Source organism: Bos indicus, chromosome 29 (assembly GCF_029378745.1).
Source record: "Bos indicus isolate NIAB-ARS_2022 breed Sahiwal x Tharparkar chromosome 29, NIAB-ARS_B.indTharparkar_mat_pri_1.0, whole genome shotgun sequence".
Classification (NCBI taxonomy): Eukaryota; Metazoa; Chordata; class Mammalia; order Artiodactyla; family Bovidae; genus Bos; species Bos indicus.
Window position 1 is genome coordinate 49,525,710 of NC_091788.1, and position 25,509 is coordinate 49,551,218.

General features: G+C 58.3%; 1 protein-coding gene across 2 annotated transcripts in view; it reads right to left on the reverse strand.

Annotated features, from left to right (window-relative positions):
* Window positions 1-25,509, reverse strand: part of KCNQ1 (potassium voltage-gated channel subfamily Q member 1) — a 381,156-nt gene that overhangs the window by 259,676 nt on the left and 95,971 nt on the right. For both annotated transcript variants that reach the window (XM_019954464.2, XM_070782429.1), the window contains exons 5-10: window positions 25,321-25,417; window positions 24,589-24,729; window positions 16,544-16,654; window positions 16,181-16,276; window positions 14,184-14,306; window positions 13,160-13,304 (exon numbers count right to left, since the gene is read on the reverse strand). In XM_019954464.2, coding sequence (XP_019810023.2) covers window positions 13,160-13,304; window positions 14,184-14,306; window positions 16,181-16,276; window positions 16,544-16,654; window positions 24,589-24,729; window positions 25,321-25,417 — 713 coding nt within the window. The remainder of the gene's footprint in view (window positions 1-13,159; window positions 13,305-14,183; window positions 14,307-16,180; window positions 16,277-16,543; window positions 16,655-24,588; window positions 24,730-25,320; window positions 25,418-25,509) is intronic.

A 25,509-nucleotide genomic window follows, 5' to 3' on the forward strand; every position in this document is an offset into this window, starting at 1 on the left:
GCCCAGGAAGGCCGGCTCTCAGACTGTGCTCCCAACCACTCCGTGAATCTGCCACTTGACTTTTGAAAACATAATTGTGAAGGAAGGATTTACCATTTCAGAATTCGGCAAATGTGTTAAGAATAAAAAATAAAAATAAGGAAGGTTGGAGCAGATCTGCATGACACAGTGAGTAAGTATATATGTACGTGCCTGTGTATGTATGGGATTAGGAAATGGCACCCCACTCCAGTGTGCTTGCCTGGAGAATCCCAGGGGCGGCGGAGCCTGGTGGGCTGCCGTCTATGGGGCCGCACAGAGTCAGACACGACTGAAGTGACTTAGCAGCAGCAGCAGCTGTGTGTGATGTATGTATGTGGTATTATCCATTTCTGTGTACACTGTATTTGTGTGTACAAATAAAGTTATGTCCTGCAAATAGAAAATGTACTTTCTTAACTTAGGTCCATGGGACACTTACAAAAGCAATGGTTCTATTTTTGTACTTGGACAGAAAGAAAACCTTCATGAAAAAAAGTAGAGATTTCACAGGCCACATCCTCTCACTGTAAGCCTGGTTAAAATGGAAATAAATAACAGTAATAAAAAAGGTACTGCTTAAAAATTAAGAAAACATTTCTTAAAAGAACACTAGATTAAAGAGAAAATCAAGACATAAAAACTATCAAGAAAGCAATGAGAAGGAACATATTACACAGTAAGATCTATGTGTCATAACTAATGCTGTAATCAGAGGAAAATTTATAACCTTTAAAATGCTTCTTAAAAGAAAGACTAATTAACCATACTGTTACTCCCAATTAAGTTAAACATTAATAAGGTTAACCAGGAAGGGGGAATTAATAGACATAAAAGCCCAAACTGGTGAAGTAGAAAACAAAAATAGCAAAAAAAGGTAGCTTTCTGATAATGAGTATAATAAATAAGACAGATGACTCTCTCATGAATTTGATGAAGGAAAAAGGACAAAACTATAAAGCTCAAGCAAGGGGAAAGAGATGAGAGATGCAGAAGACATAAAATCACCAAGAGAGACAAATCGTTGTTACCAAGTGGCAACATAAATCCTCGGGGAGTTAAATAGCAATGAATAAATTACCCCAAAGGATGCAGTGAATTTATTTAGAACAAATTACCATAAAACAGACTAGGAGGGGACTAAAGATCTCCTTTAAAACATGGCTTTACAACCAGATAGTTTTACAAATTAATTCCAATATTCCGCCTTTAAAGAGAAGATAACTGCAAAGTTCTTCAAACTGTTCCAGAACACAGAAAAAGGTAGCCAGAGTTCCCTTTTGTAAAACATCATATTTACACACCCTTGATGGCAGATTTCCTGCTCTTCTGAACCTGAGCCCCTTTTATTTCTGGGGTCAGATGTCAGGGAGGTCTCTCGTCAGGACTGAGAATACGGTTTCACGGTTTCAATGGGTGTTTAACACACACACGACACTTTCTTTACGCAGACCTCAACCAACAGGTAGGCCTGTGATTCGCTATCACACACGATACTTTCTTTACGCAGACCTCAACCGACAGGTAGGCCTGTGATGCGCTATCTTTTGCCGTTTAACAATCGTAGAAATCAGTATCGTGAAAATGGATCATTGTGTAAATGTGTAATATCAGTGTAGAATAAAATTCTGTCAGGGTTTTGAAGGGTGTACGCGTTTTTCATTTTCACTGAAATTATCTTGTCTCCATAGAGATTGTAGCAACTTAACCTTCCAACATCAATGAGGTGGAGGCTGTCCCAGTACATTCACCCATAAAGTATTATCCACTCTTTGATGTTTAATAATCAGAGAAGCTAAAAATTCCACTGCTGCTTTAACTTGCATGTCTTGTAACTGAGGTTCTCAGCATCTTCTCATCGTTAAGAATCACTGGCATTTTCTTTTCTGAGAACGGTTTTTGTATCTTTTGTCTTCATGATTTATAAGAGCTTCTTAATATATTGATGAAATGAGCCCTATGTTTATGATATGAGTGGTAACTATTTTCCTCAAGATATAAATTTTAAAAATTATTTTTGGGGACTTCCTTGGTGGTCTAGTGGTTAAGAATCTGCCTTACAGGGCAGGAGATGTAGGCTTGATCCTTGCTCAGGGACCTAACAGAAGCAGAAGAGACTCAGAAGAGGTGGCATGAGTACACAGAAAAGCTGTACAAAAAAGGTCTTAATAACCCAGATAATCATGATGGTCTGGCCACTCACCTAGAGCCAGGCATCCTGGAGTGCAAAGTCAAGAGGGCCTTAGGAAGCATCACTATAAACAAAGCTAGTGGGGGTGATGGAATTCCTAAAAGATGATGCTGTTAAAGTGCTGTACTCAATATGTCAGCAAATTTGGAAAACTCAGCAGTGACCATAGGACTGGAAAAGGTCAGTTTTCATTTCAATCCTGAAAAGGGGCAATGCCAAAGAATGTTCAAACTACCATACAATTGCACTCATTTCACATGCTAGCAAGGTAATGCTCAAAATACTCTAGGCTTCAGCAGTATGTGAACCAAGAACTTCCGGATGTACAAGCTGCGTTTAGAAAAGGCAGAAGAATCAGATCAAATTGCCAACATTTCTTGGATCACAGAGAAAGCAAGGGAATTCCAGAAAACCATCTACTTCTGTTTCATTGACTATGCAAAAGCCTTTGACAAAATGGATCATAACAAACTGGAAAATTCTTAAAGAGATGAGAATACCAGACCACCTTACCTGTCTCTTGAGAAACCTATATGCAGGTCAGGAAGCAACAGCTGGAACTGTACATGGAACAACTGACTGATTCAGAATTGGGAAAGGAGTATGACAAGGCTGCATATCGTCACCCTGCTTATTTAACTTATATGCAAAGGACATCATGTGAAATGCTGAGCTGGCTGGATCATAAGCTGAAATCAAGATTGCTGGAAGAAATAGCAACAACCACAGATACACAGATGATACCACTCTAATGGCAGAAAATGAAGAAGCACTAAAGAGCCTCTTGATGAGGGTGAAAGAGGAGCGTGAAAAAGCTGGCTTAAAACTCAACATTCTAAAAACAAAGATCATGGCATCTGGTCCCCTCACTTCATGGCAAACAGGAGAAAAAGTGGAGGCAGTGATAGAGTTTATTTTCTTGGGCTCCAGAATCATGGTGGATGGTGACTGCAGCCTTGAAATAAAAAGACACTTGCTCCTTGGAAGGAAAGCTATGACTAACACAGACAGCATATTAAAAAGCAGAGACATCACTTTGCTGACAAAGGTCTGTATAGTCAAAGCTACAGTTTTCCCAGTAGTCATGCATGGATGTGAGAGTTGGACCATAAGAAGGGTTGAGCACCAAAGAATTGATACTTTCGAATTGTGGTGTTTGAGAAGACTTTTGAGAATCTCTTGGACTGCAAGGAGACCAAACCAGTCCATCCTAAAGGGAGTCAACCCTGAATATTCATTGGAAGGACTGATGCTGAAGCTGAAAATCCGGTACGTTGGCCATGTGATGCAAAGAGCCAACTCATTGGAAAAGACCCTGATGCTGGGAAAGACTGAAGGCAAAAGAAGAAGAGGGGAGCAGAGGATGGCACGGTTGGATGGCATCACCGACTCAACGGACATGAGTGTGAGTAAATCCCAGGAAACAGTGAAGGACGGGGAGCCTGGGGCTGCAGTTCCTGGGGTCGCAAAAAGTCAACATGGAATTAAGATCCCAACGCGGCGGAGCAACCAAGCTTGCGTGCTGCAGCTACTGAGCCCGTGAGCTGCAACTGAGACCTGAAATAGCCAAATAAATATTTTTTTAAAAATTACTTTTGGTATTTTTTCTGCTAAGACAAGTATATTTTCTATATTTTTCATTAAAGTGTAATTGACATACAATAAACTGCACATTTGATGTATACAATTTAGTAACTTTTGACATACGATGAAACCAGTGCAATAATCAATGTGTTGAATACACTCATCACCCTCCAGAAGCTGTCTTGTACCCTCCTCCTCCCAACAAGTTTCCCATTCCCCCAACCCCATCCCAGAGTAACCATGGATCTTTTTGTCACACTAGATTTGTCTGCACTTTCTAGAGTTTTATATAAATTTAAGACAGTATGTGCTCTTCTCCGGCTTCTTTTACTCATCATCGTTATTTTGATGTTCATCTAGGCTGCTACTTCTTATTTTTGAGTAGTATTCCACGGTATGGATATTCTAAAAAATTATCCAAATGTTGATGGGCTCTGTGGTGTTTTCCATTTTTCATAAAACAGCTCTGAACATTCAGTGTATAAGTGCCAGTTTGTGCATCTGCTCTTATTTCTCCTGGCCAAATACCTAGGAACAGAACGCCTGGATAACATGATGGGCCTGTATCTCACATTTTGGGAAATGGCCAAACTGTCTTCCAAAGCAGCTACACCATTTTATGTCTCACTAGGAGAGTATAAGAGTTCTACCTCTCTACCAGCACTTGGCATGGTCAGTCTTCTTAATTTAGCCAATATAGTAATGTGCAGTAGTATCTCATTGTGGTTTTAATTTACATTTCCCTAATAGTTGCTCAGATGGTAAAAAATCTGCCTGCAATGCAGGAGATCTGGGTTTGATCCCTGGGTCAGGAAGATCCCCTGGAGGAGGAAATGGGGACGCACTCCCAATACTCTTGCCAGGAGAATTCCATGCACAGAGGAGCCTGGCGGGCTACAGTCCACGAGAGTTTCAGCAGTCAAATAGGACTGAGTGACTAACAATTTCACATCCAATAATTTAATGGGGGCTTCCCAGGTGGCGCTAGTGGTAAAGAATCTGCCTGCCCATGCAGGAGACACAAGAGATGCAGGTTTGATCTCTGGGTTGGGAAGATCCCCTGGAGAAGGAAATGGCAACTTGCTCCAGTATTCTTGGGCTTCTCTGGTGGTTCAGATGATAAAGAATCCTCCTGCAATGCAGGAGATCTGGGTTCCATCCCTGGGTCAGGAAGATCCCCTAGAGGAGGGCATGGCAAGCCACTCCAGTATTCTTGCCTGGAGAATTCCATGGACAGAGGAGCCTGGTGGGCTACAGTCTGTGGGATCACAGAGTTGGACACGACTGTGTGACTAACAACCAGTATTCGTGCCTGGGAAATCCCACAGACAGAGGAGCTGGGCAGTCCGTAGGGTCTCAAAGAGTCAGATACCTCTGAACGACTGAGCACAATAATGATGCAGAGTATCTTTTTATATGCTTGCCTATAAATCTTCTTTGATGAAGTCTACTCAAAGCTTTTGCCCATTTTTATTTGTCATCACTATATAATCATAGGGCTTCCCTGATAGCTCAGTTGGTGAAGAATCCGCCTGCAATGCAGGAGACCCTGGTTTGATTCCTGGGTTGGGAAGATCCCCTGGAGAAGGGATAGGCTACCCATTCCAGTATTCTTGGGCTTTCCTTGTGGCTCAGCTGGTAAAGAATCCATCTGCAATGTGGGAGACCTGAGTTTGATCCCTGGGTCGGGAAGATCCCCTGGAGAAGGGAAAGGCTGCCCACTCCAGTATCCTGACCTGGAGAATCCCGTGGACTGTATAGTCCATGGAGTCACAAAGAGTCGGACACGACTGAGCAGCTTTCACTTTCACTTCGTACAGTCGTAAGTATCCCTCACATATTTTGGGTGCAAGGCCTTCACTAGATGTATGGTTTGAAGGTGCTTCCTCCCAATTTCCGGTGTGTCTTTCCATTCTCTTAGTAGGGTCTCTCAAAGCAAAAGTTGTAATTTTGTTAAGTTGAATTAATTTGTTCCAGGGCCTGGCTTTTGCTTTCGGTGTCATGTCTAAGAAATCTGCAACTCAGAGTCACAAAGATTTTTTTTCCTTATGTTTTCTTCTATGTTTTTAGACTTTACATTTAGGTCTATGACAACCTGTGAGTTAATTTTTATATTTGAGATGAGATGCAGATCCAGGTTCATTTTTTTTTTGACAGATGCGTATCCTATTGTTCCGACCTTGTTTGTTGGAACGACTATCCTTTCTCTACCAAACTGCCCTTGTATCTTGGTCAAAAGTCAGCTGTCCGTAACGTGCAGGCTTCTCCGGGCTGCCTCGGCTGCTCTGCCGGCCTGTCTGCTTACCTTGATGCTAGCACACTGCTGATGCACTGCCCCAGCTTTCTTGATTTTCAAACGTGTTTCTATGTTCTAGGTCACGTGCAATGCATTTCCATATGAGTTCAGATTCAGTTTTGTTAATTTCTGTAAAACTTATAGTGAGCTTGGAACTCTTGCCTAATTTTTAATTTTCCAGGAAATGCTGTCTAGAATTGACTTTATTTTTTCTTAAATGTTTGGCAGGATTCAGCAGTAAAGCCACGTGGTCCTGGAGAATGTCTGGGGGGATGTTTTGAACTATAACTTTGATTTTATCAGCAGGCAGAGAACTCTTTGGGTTATCTATCTTGAGTAGTTTACATCTTTCAAGACATTTTCCCATGTCATCTGAGTTGCTGAATTTACAGACTGGTCCCTTATGATCCTTCTTACGTCTGTAGAATCTGTACCGAATCCTGCAATCCTGATACTCTGTGTATTCTCTTTTGCTCCAGATATTTCTGGGTAAAGGGTTATCAACTGTATTGATATTCTTTTTAAAAAATCGTATTTTTGTTTCATTATTTATGCATTTTGTTTTTGTGTGTTCCGTTTCATTTTGCTCTGAGCTTATCATTTTCTTGTTCCTGCTTCTCTGGGGTCAGTGTGTTACTCTTCTCCCGGTTTCTTGTGGTAGGAGCCGCGGCTGGCTGGGCCCTGCTCTCGTGCTGCTGCCGCCCTTAACAGCACCTACAGATTTTGACACGCCGTACTTCTTTTTCATCAAGTTGGAAGTATTTTCTGGTTTTTCATTTGGATTTCTTCTCTGGCCCTGTGCTATTTGAAGCATGTTATTCAGGTTCCAAATATGTGAGGGTTTTCCAGAGCTCTTCTTACTACTGATTTTCAATTGGATTCTACCATGGTCAGAGGACGTACTGTACGTATCACCTGAATCATTTTAAATGGACGGGGACTTGTTCTAGGGTTCAGAACCCGCGTCTATCTCGTGAGTGTTCTGTGTACCCTCGGAAACAGTACATGCTGTGCTCCTGCTAGAACGACTGTCTCCAAGTGTTCACTGGGTCATCTTGGTTGAAAGGATTATTCTGGGCTACACCTGATGGCTCAGCAGGTAAAGAATCCTCCTGCAATGTGGGAGACGCAGAAAACAAGGGTCCAATCCCTGGGTCAGGAAGATCCTCTCGATGAGGAAATGGCAACCCACTCCAGTATTCTTGCCTGAAAAATCCCATGGACAGAGGAGTCTGGCGGGCTACAGTCCACAGGGTCGCAAAGAGCTGGACATGACTGAGCACACACACACATTTATCCTCACTGCTTTTCTGTCTACTTGTTTTGTCAGCTTCTGAGATAGCTGTGTTAAAATCTCCAGTTCTAATCCTGGATTTGTTTCTTTCGCCTTTTATATGTCATTCATTATTTTCTCCCTTTTGGCTATTGGACTTAAAGTCATATTTAGATACATTGTATGATCGTATGAACCAGTAGTCATCTTTAAATACTTTATAGATTATAGGATCTGATACAGAGTGTTTCTGTTCTTAGTTTTCTAAATATTCTCTAATTGGGGATTTTACTTCTTCGTCAGAGTTTAAAAGCCAGCAACACCGCCAATCGAAGTAGTAAAATACTGAATCCAATTTCAGCAAAATCAGAAACATGTCACAGAATCCTTGCCCACTATATTTCCAGATCACCCTGCAGACCCTTCCGAAGACAGAACGTCAGGAACACGAAACCATTGGCATACACGTGTGAGCGGAAAGAGCAAAAAATCCCTTCTACAAGAATTTAATGTGATGCTTGGTAACGATCACATCAGAAGCGATAGAAGTAGGAACAATACTGGACAGTGTAGGCGGAACAGGTGTGTCTGTTCTTTCCAAGTGAGGAGACAGGACATTTGTCCAGAGCTCAGCAGTTGCTATCTGGGCGCTGAGACAACCAGAGCTTGCTTTTCTTCATTGTTCTCTTGTGTGTGTCTCAGAGGTTCACAAGGAGCATATGCCACGTTTTTAATCAGAAAAAAAAAGAAGGAAATGCTTGAAGTTTGGGAGTGACAGCTTTTGGTCATGAAGAGGTGGGCAGCGGTGAGGTGACCTTTGGGCAAAGGGGTCCTGGTGGAAAAGCCTGGCCATGGTGCAGACGGGATGCCGCCCGGGGGCAGAGTGGGCAGATGCGTCAGGGCCAGGTTCTCGTGAGACACCCGGGGCATCTGGATGACAGCCCGAGGGGACGGGGATCCCAGGGCTCTGAGTGGGCCTGAGGCAGGTACCCTTGATAAGCTGCTCACTGACTGCCCAGGGCAGACGGCAGAGGGGAAGGCAGTGTGGAAGAGAATGCGAGTCCATCTTGGCGAAGCCCTGGGGCTGAGAGGAGGGGCTAGGGGTGAGGAGCAGGGAAGAGGGCCAATGAGAAGGCTCTGACCCAGGACGTGAGGACATGCCCACAGGGCCCATCTGGAACCCCCATGCCTACTGGAGGGGCCACAGGCCCATCCTGACCCCCACGCCTACTGCAGGGGCCACAGGCCCATCCTGACCCCCACACCTACTGCAGGGGTCACAGGCCCATCCTGACCCCCACACCTACTGCAGGGCCCACAGGGCCCATCTGGAACCCCCACGCCTACTGGAGGGGCCACAGGCCCATCCTGACCCCCACACCTACTGCAGGGGTCACAGGCCCTGGCCTGCAAGACCTCATGACACCACTTCCCCGTGATCCTGGGGCTGCGTGAGTGAAGTGTGGTGTCTAGAGCCAGGAGAATGCCACACCCTCAGACCAGGCCAGGCAGGTGGATGCCAGGAGGGCATCTGGAGCCCGTTCAGTCCTGCACACGGCAGCTTAGTCCCAGGTGAGGCCAAGGCGGCGTGTGGCAGGTGCTGTAGAAGCAGCGCCTTGTTCTCACAGCTGTGCTGCTTCCCAGGCCACCAGCTGCAGGGTAACCGGGGGCTTGTTACCAACACACGTCCCTGGCCTGCCCACAGCACTGTGACTCGGTATCTGAGGTGTGGGTCTCCAAGTCTGTGTTAAAAGTAGAATTCAAGGGATCCACAGAGAAGTCCCAACCTGGAGCATCCCCTCCCAGCCTCCGCCAACAGGGACGCCCCACCTCTCATCAGGAGCAGCTCTGTCCATTTCCAAGAGGAGGACTTCCGTTTCTGGCAAGAGGAGTGGACAGCGTCTCTCTGCAAGTTCTGGAACAGAGCACACTTCCTGCGGGCACCACGGGGCTCACCTGGCTCCGGGCACGTGTCCTCCCAGTGGAGAGGGCAGGCAGGCGGTCCTGGCTCTGACCCACAGGCTGCCTGGGCTGCCCACCTGAGCAGCTACAGTGGGGACCGTGCAGCCCCCAGAGGGAAGAGGCTGCACCTGAAACCACGTGAGGCAGGAACTGGCAGCTGAGGCTCCACATCGAAAAGAGGGACCAAGAGCCAAAGGGCAGACGCAGACAAAGCACCACAAAGCCCAGGCGAACGCTCGCACGGGCCGGCAGCGGGGAGAGCGGCCGTCTGCCTAGAGTGCGAGCGGTGGGCGTGCTCAGACTCGCTCTCACAGGGCCTGTGACACAGGTTGTCTGGGAAGCCCCACACCTATACGCCCACTGCACGCAGGTCCTGCTGTGGTTCACGGGGTCGCCTCTCCAGAGCAGCGTCCCCTCAACCGGAGCGCAGAGGAACCCACAGATACAAAACATCCACAGTCACCACCTCAGCCCACAGCCCATGAGGAGGCAAGCATCAGAGAGGCCGCTGCAAACAGAATCAGACTCTTCCATGAGCGCAGCTGACGATGTTCCAGGACGCATAGGGTGGGATCAGCACATTCAAGGGGCTCAAAGCCATGATGTCACGCACGAGGAAGATACAGGATGCTAAGACCAAGCAGATGAGACCCTCACACAGGGACACACGGGAGAGAAAGAACAGGTGGAAACTGAGACGCGGGTGAGGAGCTAGGAGACCAGATAGTGTCACTGAGGGCACAGCGCCGTGACAGAGACAGGCGGCACCAGAGACGGCGAGGAGCACTGCGCGGGAGGGTTGAGCTGACACTTCCAGGAGAGACCAGAGCAGTCAGGGCAGGCGGCAGGCTGTGACCCTGCAGGGCCGATCTCCCCCTTGATGAAAGACACAAACCCACAGAGTCAGGGGTCACAGAACCTTGTTGTGAAACTACAGAACACCAAAGTCAAAGAGAAGGGGTTCAAGGTCATCAGAGGAGAGGATGGGTCGCCTACAGAAGCTGGTCAGCTCCAGACGGCACACCAGCTGGGAGCTGGTGGTGGACTTCCAGCCCGTCCAGAGAAAATGCAAATCTCTGATATCCTACAGTGAAGAAGAATACGACAAAGACATATATCTATATCTATATATCTGACTCACTTTGTTGTATGCCTGGTACATTGTACATTAACTATATTTCAATTTAAAATTTTTTAAAAAAAATTAAAGAAAATACAGATCTCAACCTATATTGTTCTAGCAAGCTGGACCATGGTTCAAGAGCAAAAGTAAAATACGGAAATCTCAGACAAGCAGGAACCGAGTGGGCCATCGACAGCCTGTCCCGGAAGAGAGCACCGGCTTCAGGAAGAAGGAAATTAAACGCCAACCGAGACACAGAAAACTGGCAAATCTGTCAGCAAATACGAGCCTCCACTGTCAACAATGAGCCGCTAATGCCGAGCACAGTCTGCAAAGTCGAAGCAAAACACGGCGCAGCAGGCCACCAAGCGGGAGGGTGCTGGCGCGAGAGCCTGTCCTGCCCGCTGCTCGCTGCTCAGGGAGGTGCAGGCGCCGGAGGCAGGCAGGCGGCCAGGCCATGGTCAGTACCGGGGCGGGGCTCACACAGCCTCCACTCGCAGGAAGGCAAGAGGCTGGACCTGGTGGGTGGGACACGGCGTGAGGGCGCCGCAAACCCCTGGAGCAGGCAAGGTCTCTGTGCATCGCCGTGGTCCTTCCACAAAGCGGGCACGTGGGCTCCCGCCCTTCATTCTCTGAAATTCTGTCTGAAGTCCTTGTGTTGGGAGCAGACGGCTCTGTTCACCCAGAGACCTCACGCTGCCCCCAACTCTACCGATACCCGGGGAACCCCTGAGGCCGCAGGTCCCCTCTCCTGCTGGTTTCTGCCTCCTCCCCGCTCCCCACACCGAGACACCATCACTGAAAGCTCCCAGCTGACCTGCCACCAAGTCCTGCCCGTGGGTCCTGACCAAGTCCTGCTCACCGCTCCATGGGTGCCACCCCAGGAAATCCCACAGGGCACAGAGCTGACTGTGGCCCCTCCTGCTCCGTGGCCTTCTGCCATCTGGCCCGCCCAGCACCTGCTGGCTCCAGTCATGACTCAGGCCCAGGGCCACCGGCCTGGTCAAGGTCACAGATGGGAAGAGCCCTCGCACGTGTGGGAGCCCCACAGGAAGGAGGCGGGGGAACCGCGGGAAGCCGCATCCAGGTCACCATGCAGAGGAACAGCCAGCTCCTGAACACCTCTGTCTAAGATGGTCCTGCTGCTTGCCAGGCCCTTCCTTGGCCCTGTAGATGGGGCCACCGTCCGGGGATTAGAGCAGATTCAACAGGGCTCTGGGACCCACAGACCGGCTGTGCCTGGGACCCGGGGTCCCAGGGTCACAGGACAGGAGCCCGAGCAGCCGCCAGCCCGAGACAGAGAGCCCTGCCTGCGGCGGGGAGAGGCATGTGGGTGGACGCTCTGTGGGTGGCGCGGCGGGCACCGTGGGCAGGGCTAGGGGTGTGTGCTGTAGACAGGCACTGTGTGTGGAGCGGAGAGGTTCAAGTCAGGGTCTGGCGTGGGAGTTGGGTGCAGCCTAGTGGGTGGTGCCCAGTGTTGGGAGTGGGGCTGTGGGCCTGTCCCTGTGACAGCGTCTACCCTGGAGGCGCGCCCCTGCTCCCACCCCAGGGCTCCCCAGAGCCGCCGGGTGGGTGCATCAGGGACCCCTTGGGCAGAGGCGTTCTGCGTGCCCGGGCCCGGCCGGCAGCTCTGGGCTGGGTGGACTTATCTCGTTGGCAAGAAGGAGAAAGCCCTCCGTGCGAGGCCATTCCACAGAAAGCGCCTGACTCCCGGCCCTGCTCCCTCATTAACATTCCGCAGGCAACACAGAGGACTCCACAATGCCGTGCGGGCTGAATGGACGCCGCGTTCGGGGGCTCTGTTCAGCCAACAGCGAGCGCAGCTCCGCCCCGTGCCGACCTGAGCATTAGTGTGCGCAGAAAGCCCCATCTGCGTGGTGACAATGGTCCTGCCCAGATCCGGACGGCGGGCACAATCGTCCTTTGTGCCCACGGCAGCGGGCAGGCGGGTGGCGCATCCCAGGGGCCCGACGGTCTGTGAGGAGACCCCGGGCACCCAGGCTGGGTCTTGCACACCCAGCTTCCCAAAGAGGACGCCTACAGACAGCCTCAGGAGCACGGACGGGCCATGGCTCCTCCCAGAGCACCCTGCCCTCTGCAGGCCGTGCCCAGACACGGAGGTCACGTCACGGTTTAGCCACCCACAAACATGGCGGACAGGGCACCAGGCACCCACCAGCACCACATGGGCTCGGCCCCCTCGGCCACACTTGAGACAGCGGCACCAGCCTCAACCCCTGACACACTGGCATGTCCTGGTGCCAACTGGAACCCTGGGGGTCCCAGGAAGAGGGGAGAGGTGGACACGGAGGAGACAGACAGCAGAGCTGCAGAGCTGAGCAGGGGCCAGCTTTGGGCACACACAGGCTGGCTTAGGACCCTCAGCCCCACTCCTCCTGGGACAGGGGTCTACATGAACCGTGGGCCCCTCCTCTCCGCCAGGCCTGGGCGCCAGGTGTCTAGCATGGCTGAGGCAGGGCCTGGCTCCCAGAAACCCAGAGCCCAAGGCAGGGCAGGGCAGGACTTCCATGAGCGACAGGGCCCGCTCTGACGGAGCAGGCGTGGCAGTGCCAGCCATCCCCAGGACAAGAGCAACCGGCTGGGGACACGAGGCCGCCCCAACCCCCCAGGCCCTGGCAGCCCTGCTCAGAGCTGAGGGAGGGCCCGTCCCCACCCCCACCCCCACTCCCACCGTGAGTGGGGGCTCCTCACCAGTGCTGTCGTAGCCGTCTACTGAGAAGGGCTCGGGCCTGCGGTCCTCCGCCACGGGATCGCAGGTGATGTGGGGAACCACCAGCGCCTTCTCGCCTGGGCTCACCCCGTTGTCCTTATCCAGTTTGAACTTTTTCTTCTTTACCTAGAAATCCAGACAGGAAGTAGTCAGGTCCTGCGCATCCCCTGCCGGGGCCCTCTGCTGACCCCTGACCATTGTTGGCAACACACTCGGGGCACCTGCCAGGGCCGGGCTCCAGGACCCTCACACACTGGCGGGCGGGGCTGCAGTGTGGGGTGCTGCCAGCGGTCCCCCGGGAGCTCACAGCCTCGGGGGCAGGCGGACAGAAACTGGCAGACAGTAAGCAGACAGGTGCGCCCCAGGGCAGGGGACAATGAGGGCTGTGGCCGGTGGGGCTGAGAGCACGGGGCAGCGGGGTGCACAGACGGACGGACAGCGGACGCATCTCTGAGGTGGTGACTGGGAGGAAGTGAGCGAGCCGGCGACGCTGGGGTCTGGGAGGAGTGTTGGCAGAGCAAACGGCGGGTGCAGAGGCTTCGCAGGCAGCCAGCGCCTGGGAGACGGCGTCTCTCCAGGGCGGTGTGGGTGCGGGCCGGAGGCAGGCCGCTGCCGGGCCAGTCACCCTGCACTCTCGGGACTCACACCTGAGCCTGCCTCAGCTCCCTTATACCGAGACCCCCAAGGCCCTCTTCTCTGAGCCAGGCAGCCATGGCCACCCTGCCACTCACCTGCCCGGCACAGACAGCCCAACACCCAGGGCCTGTGGAGAGCACCCCGCCGGCAGGGCTGGCCAGGATCCAGCCGGGCCTCTCCCCGTGGTGCCTTCCTCTGGGCCTGCCCAGCGCTGGCCTTGGCGGGGCCAGTCCTGGGCCACCCGGATGGCGGGAGCCCAGCGTGGTGCACACTCCCAGTGCCCACGACGACGCGGCTACGCGGGACTGAAGGGTCAGGGCCAACCCTGGCTGTGACGCGGCCTCCCCCCAATAGCAACCCGGCGGTTACCATGGCGGACTTCTTGGGCTTAGGGCTGGGGGACAGCAGGGCGTGGTTCCGGGACGGCTTCCGGACATAGATCTTCCAGGTGGAGGAATCCGGGTTCTCCGCTGCGTAGCACCGCCAGGCCGTCTGAAACCAGCGGGAAGGGCGGCTGTCACCTCACCCACAGGCCCACGTGCAGGCCCTGCAGCCACACCGCCTCCTGGGCCCCCTGCTGGCTGGGCCTCGGGGCCTCCTGCCCACCAGCCCCTTCCCAAGGGTCGGAGTCCGCCCCCGCCTCCCCAGGCGGTGCGAACGCTCAGACAGCACAAAAGCCTGCGAACCCCAGTCCCTGTGTCCACCCCCGGGGACGCTGTGGTGGGGCGCTCGCAGGGAGCGCCAAGGGGCAGGGCCTCAGGCCAGCAGAGGGAGGACTGAGTGTCCAGGAGGCAGCACCACCCGCCCCCCAGGAACCCCGTTTCTGGGAACCTCCAGACGGCGTGTGGGTGAAGGTCTCAGGCCTAGAGACCCTCCTGGCAGCTGCCACGTGGGGTGACCTGGAGGAAGCAGGGTGTTGGGGATGAGGAGGGTGGCCAGGAGCTCGTAGGAGAACGCACCCTGAGGGCCTTGGCGCTGCCGGCCATGGGAGCCAGGGAGACGCGGTAGGGACACGCTCCTGGGCAGTGATGCCCCGGCCCCTCAGGCAGGGGTGGGCTTCCAGCTGCCCTTCATCCCCCTCCAGGCCTCTCCCATCTCCTGGGAGGCATGCGCGAGGCTGTACACCCACCGCGCGGGGAGTCCACGGACCCCCTCCTGCAGGCGGGCCATTTGCTGCCTGATTTATGGTCTCCCTGAGAGACGCTGTGGAGCCATAAAACCAGCTGCGGGGCCCGAGCCCCCAGCCTGAGGGCCGCTGCCTCCACTTCCTTCCTGTCCAGGGTTAGCGTCCGGCCCCAGGCGGTGGTTCCGGACAGGCTCCAGAGGGACAGGGCAGAGACCCCCCGCTGAGCTGCAGCTGCAGCTGCTGCTGCTGCAGCCCAGGGGTCCTTCAGCCCTGGGGGCCGGGCCACCCTGATGGGCACAGGGGCCCGCGTCCGGGCTGACACGAGACAATGGCCCTGCTCCCGGCCCCGCCCGGCCACGCCGTCCACAGCCCCAGGCCCGCTCCTGCTGCTCCCAGGCTCTGGGTGGACACCTCGGGACACCACCGTCTGCCAGTGGTCCCTGTGCCCAGGCTTCACTGGCACTGAGAGGCCTGCCCTGCGCTCCAGGCTGTTCTTGGAGCCCACGTCCAGGGGCTCAGGGCCGCCTGCCTCTGGGACCTGCCTCTCCCCACTGCTGTCGGGCTTGGAGCCTCGTCACAGAAGCCTGGGGGCGGGGGGACAAGGGGCCTCAGGGCAGTTGCAGCCCCTGCCCCACCCCCAGAGGCCCGGCGCTCTGAGCCTCGGCCCTGGAGAGACGCGAGCCTCTGGGAGGTAAAGGTGTAGGTCCAGAAGGTGGCCCGCGCTCCTGGGTCACCGGGCCCCGCCGGGAGGACCGAGCCCCGTGGGTGCTGCACAGGCAGGCCCTGACCCCCTGGGGGACGGCCACCTGCTGACTCCTGCTTCCCTCCCAGACCTGCCCCCACACAGATGAGGCTGAGGGCAGACACTCAGGGGGCCACTGCAGCCAGAGGCCACAGGTCCAGAGGAGCAGGCACAGCAGGACTGGCCAGGCCGCCTCCTCGTCCCTGAGCCTGGCCCGCAGGACAGGGGGAGCTGGGCTCCCCAGCACCGTGCCTCCCACCAGCCGGCTGGCATCATCCCACAGCTCCCGGGACAGGGCTTACACCGGGCAGGCGAGTCCGTGCCGTGGCCCGCCGCCCTTCCACCCTTCAGGGGGTCCATGGGAGAGGGTCCGGCCGTGCTGGGGGCCGAGGGCCACGCTCGGTTCCCCGAGCAGACCCGGTGCGTGTTCCCCGGGTGACAAGGCCACACGGACGACCAGATGACGTTGCCAAGGCTGCGGGGCGGGGAGGCCGTCACCTGGATGAGCGAGGCTGCCGCCGGGATCTGCCTGTTGAAATGCTTCTGCCTCTGCTTCTGCTGCACCTTCAGGGCAAAGCCGGAGCCGAGGATCCCCTGGAAGGACAGAGGGAAGGCTCACGCCCTGCAGACGCAGGAGTGGGAGGCAGGCAAACTGGGCGCCCTGGGCCCGGCTCCGTGCCGCGGGCCCCACAGACCAGGTCAGTGCCTCCAGAGACCCTGCGTGTGGCGAGCAAGCTAGGGGTCTGAGTGGGCCACCTCTGGGTGTCTGCTCACGGGGTGGCCCCCACCCCAACCAGCCCCCAGAACCCAGAGGAGGCTGAGGGGCCATGGAGACGCCCCACCAACCCGAAGCATACCTACCGCTGGGAGCGCAAAGAAGGAGATGGCGAAGACGGAGAAGCAGGAGGCGATGGTCTTCCCCACCCACGTCTGTGGCACCTTGTCCCCGTAGCCGATGGTGGTGACCGTGACCTGCGGGCAGGAGGACAGCAGGTGGCGATCAGCCCCAGAACCTCAGCACAGGCGTCTGTCCAGCCGGAAGCCCCTCCACCCAAAACCTGCTGCATGCATACAGAGGCCAGGGAGAGAGCCCTGCACCGATGGGCTGGGCAGCTCCGAGGCCAGAGCCCCAGCCCACAGGGTCTGGAGCCCAAACCTAATGCTACAAAGGAAGCAAGTCCACGGCGTGTGCACGGGAGCTCGGCCTCGCTGCACCACCCCACCCCGTGCCGAGGAGGCCCACCGCCCAGGAGGCCAGGAGCCCCCATCCCAGGCCCATCTTCCACAGAGAGCCTGGCCACAGATGGCACGCTGCTTCTAGACGCCAGCCTGGGCACCAGATGCTTCATGCGCCCTTCTTTCTGGGAGAACCAGACGAGCCGTCTTGTCCATGGTGGGGCTGCTGTCCGTCCAGGGTGTGTGCCGGAACAGCGGGGTGGGGACTGCTATCCCCTGCGCCCCCCATCCCGCCGCAGGCTCGCCTGCTGCTGGCATCTGAGGCTGGCTCCCAGGGCCTCGGGACTCACCCTGGCTGTGCCTGCCGGTGCCAGAACCTGGGCCGTGGGCTGCCTGCTGGGTTTTCGAGGAGTCAGCTCTGAGCTTGGCAAGGGGACCCAGGGTGCCCAGAGTCCCAGCTCGTCCTGTCAGCACATGCATACAGCCCTGTGACGGGTGGCTGGGCCTCCCCTAAGTCAGGCCCCCCGAGCCAGGCCACTCAGCGTGCTCTGCAGAAGGGTCTGCATGTGTCCACACAGACAGAGACCAGCACAGTCGTCCACAAGGAGATGGGTACTCGCAACGGCTCGGAAGCCCAGGGCAGAGGCAAGAGGCCCCGGGGAGTGAGAGTGACCGAGTCTGGGCTCGGAGGCTGGGTGAGGACCGCGGTGTGGGAGGCCAGGTGTCCCCCACCCCCTGGTGCAGGGCACGCTCCGGGCTCCTCAGACCCTGTCACAGACCTCCTTTGTCAAGTTAACGACATCCTTCCAGCTCTCGGAGGAAACGGCCCATCCCCACAGAGCTGTTTGTTTTTCCTGAATTTACAGACACAAGCAGCTCAGGAATGGGCTGTTTACGGCCTGTGTGCTCGCCCCCGATGGCAGGCGATCCGGAATGCCGAGCTGCACGTCCCCCGGGCACAGACCCGGGACTGGAGACTCCAGAGGGCCTGCCCGTCCCCCCGATACACCGCACGGTGTCACTCCGTTTCCTCTTTTCTAAAGCCGCCTCATGGACGCCAGCGGGCTGTGGGGGGAGCAGGAGGCCCAGCCTAGGAGCCCGGCTCCACTGGGGACGTGGTCAGCCTGCCGCCACCCTGCAGGCCACGGCCATCTGTCCAGGGTGGGAAGCGGCGGCCAGGAGTGGGGGCGAAGACAGAAGTGGACCCACAGCGCTCGTACCAGGGGTGCAGCACGGTCCGGCCAACGTGCAGCCACGCCGTGAGCTCCGGACCGTCTGACGGGGGTCTCACCACTGCTGAATGAGCGGTGGCCCCAAACCAGGGCTGTACATCCCGGCTCCTTGCTGTGAGGCCGGGATGGGAGGGTGCAGAGGACAAACCCAAGGCTAGAGGCTGCTGCGCTGGGGGCGGTTCCAGGCCTCACCCAGCCTCAGGGAGGAGGCTGAAAAGATAGAAGCTCGCATGATGAGGAGCCCACCCAGCCAGGCTTGCAAACTCGGGATAAAAACAAAAGCAAACATATAGCCCCAAACAAGCCCGCTTCCTTTCCGAGGAAAATCATAAATAAAAGCACCGAAACCCATGCAGGCCCAGGGCTCCTCATCATGCGAGCACCCCTTCTGCCTCTGGAAAGCAGCCTGTGATCACCACGGCCGAGAAGGCGCAGGGGTCAGGGCGCCGTGGGGCCAGCACCGCAGGGGCGGGGGCTTGCCTCTCTCCCTCCTTTGGGGGGCACAAGGGAGCCCCACACAGCCCCTGGCAGGATGCTGTGGGCCCTTGGGCCCTGCCCAGGCCACATCCACCCCTCGGCAGGGCCAGGCCCACAGCCCCTCAGCAGAGGCCCCGGACTCTGCCCTGGGCGCCCGGCGCAGACATCTCCTCGGCGGCCCTTCCTGCCTCCCAGGGATCACAGAGCGAGGACCACAGCTGACCACGACCAACCATGACCGTCCTCAACCAAGTCTCTGAGCGCGTGCGGCCAGGGCGGCTGACCCCTGCAGGCCCCAGTGCCCCGCACACACAGGACCTCGGGGACGTGCCGGCGGGGAGAACCAGCTGGGTCAAGAGGCCCTGTCACCCCAGGGATGTCTCTGAAGCAGTGGGAAGAAGGGCCTCCTTCCTGGGATCGTGGCCTCTCGGGGAGCTGGTCCTCAGAGGCAGACTTGCTGCCACCCCATTTTACAGATGGGGAAACTGAGATGGTCACAGCTCTGCCCTGGCCCCAGGGCAGGCTGCCTGGTGTGCCCGGGGCCACCCGCGCCTGCTGCCAGCCTCGAGGGGTCAGGAAGGGCCCACATGCTTAGGGGCATAAACACACACATGCACACACGACTGTGGGCCACGGGGAGCAGGAGCCTCAGGACCAGCAGGGCTGAAGGGCGTGATGGACCTCGGCGGCCACAGGCACGCGAGTGTGAATCAGCTGGGCGCGGTCACCGCCTGGCGGCCACAGACACACGAGTGTGAATCAGCTGGGCGCGGTCACTGCCTGGCGGCCACAGACACGCGAGTGTGAATCAGCTGGGCGCGGTCACCGCCTGGCGGCCACAGACACGCGAGTGTGAATCAGCTGGGCGCGGTCACCGCCTGGCGGCCACAGACACATGAGTGTGAATCAGCTGGGCGCGGTCACCGCCTGGCGGCCACAGACACGCGAGTGTGAATCAGCTGGGGGCGGTCACCGCCTGGCGGCCACAGACACGCGAGTGTGAATCAGCTGGGCGCGGTCACCGCCTGGCGGCCACAGACACACATGTGTGAATCAGCTGGGCGCGGTCACCGCCTGGCGGCCACAGACACGCGAGTGTGAATCAGCTGGGGGCGGTCACCGCCTGGCGGCCACAGACACGCGAGTGTGAATCAGCTGGGGGCGGTCACCGCCTGGCGGCCACAGACACGCGAGTGTGAATCAGCTGGGCGCGGTCACCGCCTGGCGGCCACAGACACGCGAGTGTGAATCAGCTGGGGGCGGTCACCGCCTGGCGGCCACAGACACGCGAGTGTGAATCAGCTGGGCGCGGTCACCGCCTGGCGGCCACAGACACGCGAGTGTGAATCAGCTGGGCGCGGTCACCGCCTGGCGGCCACAGACACGCGAGTGTGAATCAGCTGGGGGCGGTCACCGCCTGGCGGCCACAGACACGCAAGTGTGAATCAGCTGGGCGCGGTCACCGCCTGGCGGCCACAGACACGCGAGTGTGAATCAGCTGGGCGCGGTCACCGCCTGGCGGCCACAGACACGCGAGTGTGAATCAGCTGGGGGCGGTCACCGCCTGGTGGCCACAGACACGCGAGTGTGAATCAGCTGGGGGCGGTCACCGCCTGGCGGCCACAGACACGCGAGTGTGAATCAGCTGGGCGCGGTCACCGCCTGGCGGCCACAGACACGCAAGTGTGAATCAGCTGGGGGCGGTCACCGCCTGGCGTCTGGCTTGCGGGGCCACCAGGAGAACCGTGAGCAGTAACGGCCCCTGAAATGCACAACCAGCCTTTGCTGAGCCCTCACTGGGCACCAGGGGCTCAAACGGTAAAAATCTGCCTGCGATGCAGGAGGCCTGGGTTCGATCCCTGGGTCAGGAAGATCCCCTTGAGAAGGAAATGGCAACCCCCTCCAGTATTCTCGCCTGGAGAAATCCAAGGACAGAGGAGCCTGGCGGGCTACAGGTCACGGGGTCACAAAGAGTCGAGCACGACTGAGCGACTAAAGCACACCCCGGACACCGTAGGCTCTCCGAGCTCTCGCTGACGGCCCTCCCCCGGCTCTCGGAAGTGGGAACCCACCTTACACCCAGCAAGGCCCAGGGTCACTCGGCAGGTCAGCGAGGCTCCACCCCAGTTCCTGGCCGGGTCACCTCACTGCTTCCTGTTTGCCTGTCTTCCGGATGCTGACCGTGCTTCTTTCACTCGAGCTGAAGCCGGAAAGTTCTTTCTCCAGATGACAAGGGCTGAACCCCACCCCAGAGGAAACCAGGCCTGAAACCACCCTCACTGGGCCTGCCGAGTCCACGTAAGAATCCATCCCTGGACGGTAAGGATGGAGAGACGGACCCGCCCTGTGGACCCTACTCAACCCGCAACACCCGGCCGTGAAGACCCTTCTCTGGCTGAGCTCTCAGCGCCCACAGTCTCAGCCGCATACGTGACCCATGACAGGTGCAGGAGGGACTCAGAGCTGGCGGTGGCCTGGGGTCCTGTGGACCCTCCCATCAAAGCTGCAGGGCACCCCCTCCTTTGCACGGAGTCCAGGCAGGGGAGGAGCCCTGGACGCTGTCAGGTGGGGGGCAGCCCACTGTTCCCTGGGCCCTCAGTTTCCCCAACTCCAGAGGAGGGCCTGACACGGGCCCCCACACTGGGCGGGGCCCACAGACCCTGCCTGTGAATATCTGGGGGCCCTGTCCTCACCCAGCCCCCCATGCAGCCCCCAGACCTGTTGGCCTCACCCTGCCAGGACACAGTCCGGCCTGGGAAGTAGAACCTTCTGGAGCCAAGGAACCGGAGTCAGACTCAGTTTTAAACAGCGGTGGAACGCAGGGCGGCTTCCACCCTTTTCACTCCCAGTTCTAAATTTAGGTGCAGGGGTAAACAGAGCCTGGCAACCTCCGGATCTGAGACCCCCGGGCGCTAAACAGAGAAGCCCGTGTTTGCAAAGGCTGCTTTTCCCTCCACTCAAACTTTAATACAAACAAACGCATTTTGTTCCAAGGGCAGAGAAGAAAGTCTTAAATCCTCCCCGACACCTCAGCAGCCAGGCGTGGGGCGCCACGCTGGGAGGGGGTGGGGAGCTCTCGCCCCCGCGTCGGGCGCCCCACCTAGGGCGGGGGGAGTGGAGGCGACCCCGGCCTGGAAACCGAGGCTCGGTGAGTGGAGGACCGACTTGTGAGTCCACCTGGGACAGTGCTGTCCCCGGCGGTGGAGCGTCCCCCAGCGTCCGTGTGCCCCTGGGCCCTCGGAACACAGGCCTGTTTGGAAAGAGGGTCTTTGTCGATGTGACTGGGTTAATGACCTTGAGAGGAGACGGTCCTGAGCTCTCGCGTGGACCCTGCACCCACTGACCGGCTTCCCCATAGGAGAAGGAAGGTACGCCCACAGGCCCTGGAGCACCTGGGCCTCAGAGGCTGGGAGAGGTGGGAAGGACGCTCCCCTGGAGCTTCAGGAGGCAGCCAGCCTTGATCTCGACTCCCAGTCTCCAGAAGCATGAGCAAGCACGGTTCTGGTGGTTCACCTTGCTGTGGGCACCCCGTGGGCCCCAGACAGAACCGACCGCTTCCCAGGCGCATCCACTCATCCGGCCAAGCCTGGTGCTGAGGGTGCCGGGGCACCTGCAGCCTGCCCAGTGGGTCCACACGTGGTCCTGGCAGGCTTCCCCCAGCCCGCCCCCACCCCCGGCTCTGCAGAGGAAGCACAGCGCAGGGCCTGTCCCACAGCCCAGACACCCAACCGCAGGGTCCGTCTCCCGTGTCCAGCCAGAGGAGCTGGTCTGGGGCGATGCTGTGTGCCCATGGAGGGTAGCCTGCCCGGCCAGCAGGCCTTGCTGTGCCAGTCCCCAGCAGCAGCACAGCCTGCAGGCAGGCCCTGGGCCATCCGCCCCAGGTGGGGAGCCTCAGGGTGCGGGCTGGGCTCACTGCCCTGGTGGCCCGCAGCAATGCCACGCAGGGGGAGGGCCGCCCGGCCCCGAAGCCCACCGCGGGCGGTCCCGTTCGCATGTCCTGATTGCTTGTCCAGGACCTGCCGGGGGCATAGCCCAAACTGCAGCCCGGCCTGCTCCGCCCGCCTGAACAGCTGCAGGGGCGCCACGGCTGCAAATGGGGGTCGTCTGCCCGGAGCCGGGTGGCGGGGGCACCGAGCCCGCGGGAACAATGGCCAGGCTGGGGCCGCAGCTGACGGCGAGACCGGGGCACCGGTGCCAAGCTGGGCACAAAGGGGCCGTTTTCCCGGCTGGCGGGCGGATGTTTGCACAGGTGTGCGCGCGGGAGCAGGGCCCGCAGGGGCCAGGCCGGGGGCAGCTCCAAGGGAGAGGCCGGGAAGGCAGGCGGGCGGGGGGGCCGGGGCCGGGCACCGCTCACCAGCCGAGCCCCCCCACCCCACACCCACGCGCCTCCCACCGCGCCGTCTGGCCCTGGGGATCCTCATGGTCCCGGATGGTGTGTCCCTCCACAGGCCCTGCCTGTTACCAGAAAGTGACCCCTCCCCTGCCGGAGCAGGGGACGAAGTGCCCTCCCTCCAAACCTGCTGGGGGGCCAGCCATGCCCCAGCCCGCAGGCAGTATCAGAGCAGGTCGGCACATCCTCACCTTTCCCGGGCAGCCTGGCATGTTGGAAGCTTCCAGAAAAAAAATGCTGACTTGGCCAACATGAGGAGCCCCGGCCTTGGCCTCTTGGGGGTGGGGATGGAGACGTGAGCAGCTTCCTGCCCCACCCAGAGCAGCAGGGACAGGCCTCCCCATGGAGGGTGGGGGCCCTGGGCAGAGGCAGAGTCCCCCACCCCGCCACCATTCTGGAAGGAAACAGGTCGGAAGTGGACATGTCCAGGGCCCAGCTCAGCCTGGACCTGCAGTTCCGTGGAGCCGGCGCTGCCCCCAGGCCTCAGCCCCACCTCGTGTGTGCAGCCTGAGACCCCCTCCTCTCCCGGGCTGAGCAGGCCTGGACATCAGCCACCCAGCCCCCGACTTAAAGGGGCTCCATCAGCCACCCCTGACCTCGGGCATCTCGTACCCGGGGCTGGCGTCACGCGCTCTGCGGCTCGGGCTGCCCTGGACGCTCCCGGGCACTGGGTCCAGTGCCCCCTGCGGAGGAGGGAGAGGGGCCAGGCCCGGCTGATGCCCCAGAGATGGGGCCACTCTCCCACCTGCCCTCCACAGCCAGGGTCTGTCCAGGGCACCGGGACCCCATGCGTGCCGCTCCCAGGCCAGTAAGCTGCTGACCACCCTGTGACTAAAGGAGAGCCTGGGACCTGTCTCCCCACAAGGCCCAAGTGGAGGGTTGTTGGGGGGCGTCCTCCGTGCCCTGAGGTCCCACACCAGTGATGCTGGGTTCCTATTACAACCAGGCCCCAGGGTGGGGTGGGGGGTGTGCGTGGCTCAGACACCCTGGCCCTGGCTGAGGCGCCTGCAGCCATCCACGGCCAGGCCAAGTGCCACCTCTGCCCCCCAGAGCAGAACCCGGGGACCCTGCACACTGCCCCAGCCACAGCCAGCGCCAGACACGCGGGCCAGGCGCCCTGTCAGAATGGGGGAGCTCGGCGCTTTCTCCCGAGGTCCCCGGCCTGGTGTGGTGGGCTCTGTCAGCCACCTGACCATGAGCTCCTGAGCGCAGGGACACTGGGGGGCCTGGCGCTGAGCCGCACAGAGGTGGGCCCTGGGGTGGCGGGGGTCTCGGGGCAGGGGTGGGGGTGGTCGGCGATGAAGGGCCCTGCCCAGGGCTGGGGGAGGAGCTGGAGCCGCCTGCGGCCACATCCCCAGCAGGTGGCCCTCGCACACTCGCCTTCCATCCCGTCAGACTTCCCTCCGCCAAGCCAGGATCACAGATAGAAACGTCAGGGGCCCCACAACAGCGACAGCTAGGCTCCGGGCGTCCAGTGTGGGACCCGGCCGCCCGCCCAACGACACGCCTGTGCGCAGGCTTCAAGCCTGCGGGGGGGCGGGTCTTGAGGACCCGGGGCGACACGCTGTGCCCCACCACTTGTCCGGGCCCGGGGTGTGCAGTGATCTCACGGCTCAGAGGTGCCAACTTACCACTCCCCACCACAGGGCGTCCGCGTAGCTGCCGAACTCGACCTGGCCCGACTCGTTGACCGCGTCTTTCTCGGCCAGGTACACAAAGTAGGACGAGAAGATGAGGCCCAGGAAGCCAATGTACAGGGTGGTGATGAGCTCCTGGAGACAGACAGAGAAGGGCGCTCGGTCAGCCAGCGCCCCTGGGCGCCCGGGGGCCCTGCAGATGTGCCCCAGACAGGCATCACGTGCAGGGGTGAGGTCCTGCCGGAGACCAGCTCCAACCATTACCCGAAAGTTCCACGTTAAAAGCCAGCATGTCTGACAGGCAGACGTTGGGCTTGGAAAATAATCTAGGTTCCCCAACTTGTCGACGGTGAGATCGGGTCTCCCCGTCCAGGAGTGAAGCCACTGCCCTGGCCCGCCCACCCAGCTCTTTCCCGCAGGACCTTGGGGAGTCGCAGGGACGGGCCTCACGCAGGGGTTCAGGCTGGCCCCCACCCCGCCTTCACAGGGCTGCTCAGGATCTGCACAGGTTCAGATTTCTGGGCATCCTGATGCTTCTCCCACGTTGCACATCCATCTTTCCACCTACCCGAGCGTCTCCTGTCCCAGCTTGAGGGAACGTGGGCACACCACCTGCCTGGCCAGCCAGGGACTCCAGCCCCTCGGTGGCAGGGGGCGGGGTGGGGACAGCCGGGCTGGCTCAAGCTGAGGCTGCGCTAGGGCCCTGCGTGCCCCCCGACCACACACCTGGCGGTGGATGAAGACCACGGAGCCCAGCAGCCTCCAGGTGCCCCCCTGGCGGTCAACGTGCAACATCCGCAGGATCTGCAGGAAGCGGATGCCCCTGCGGAGGACAGGCCCCTGTGGGCGCCAGGCGGCCTGCACTCCCGCCCCGCCCATCGACGCTGCCCTCCCGCTTCCTGCAGAGGACAGGCC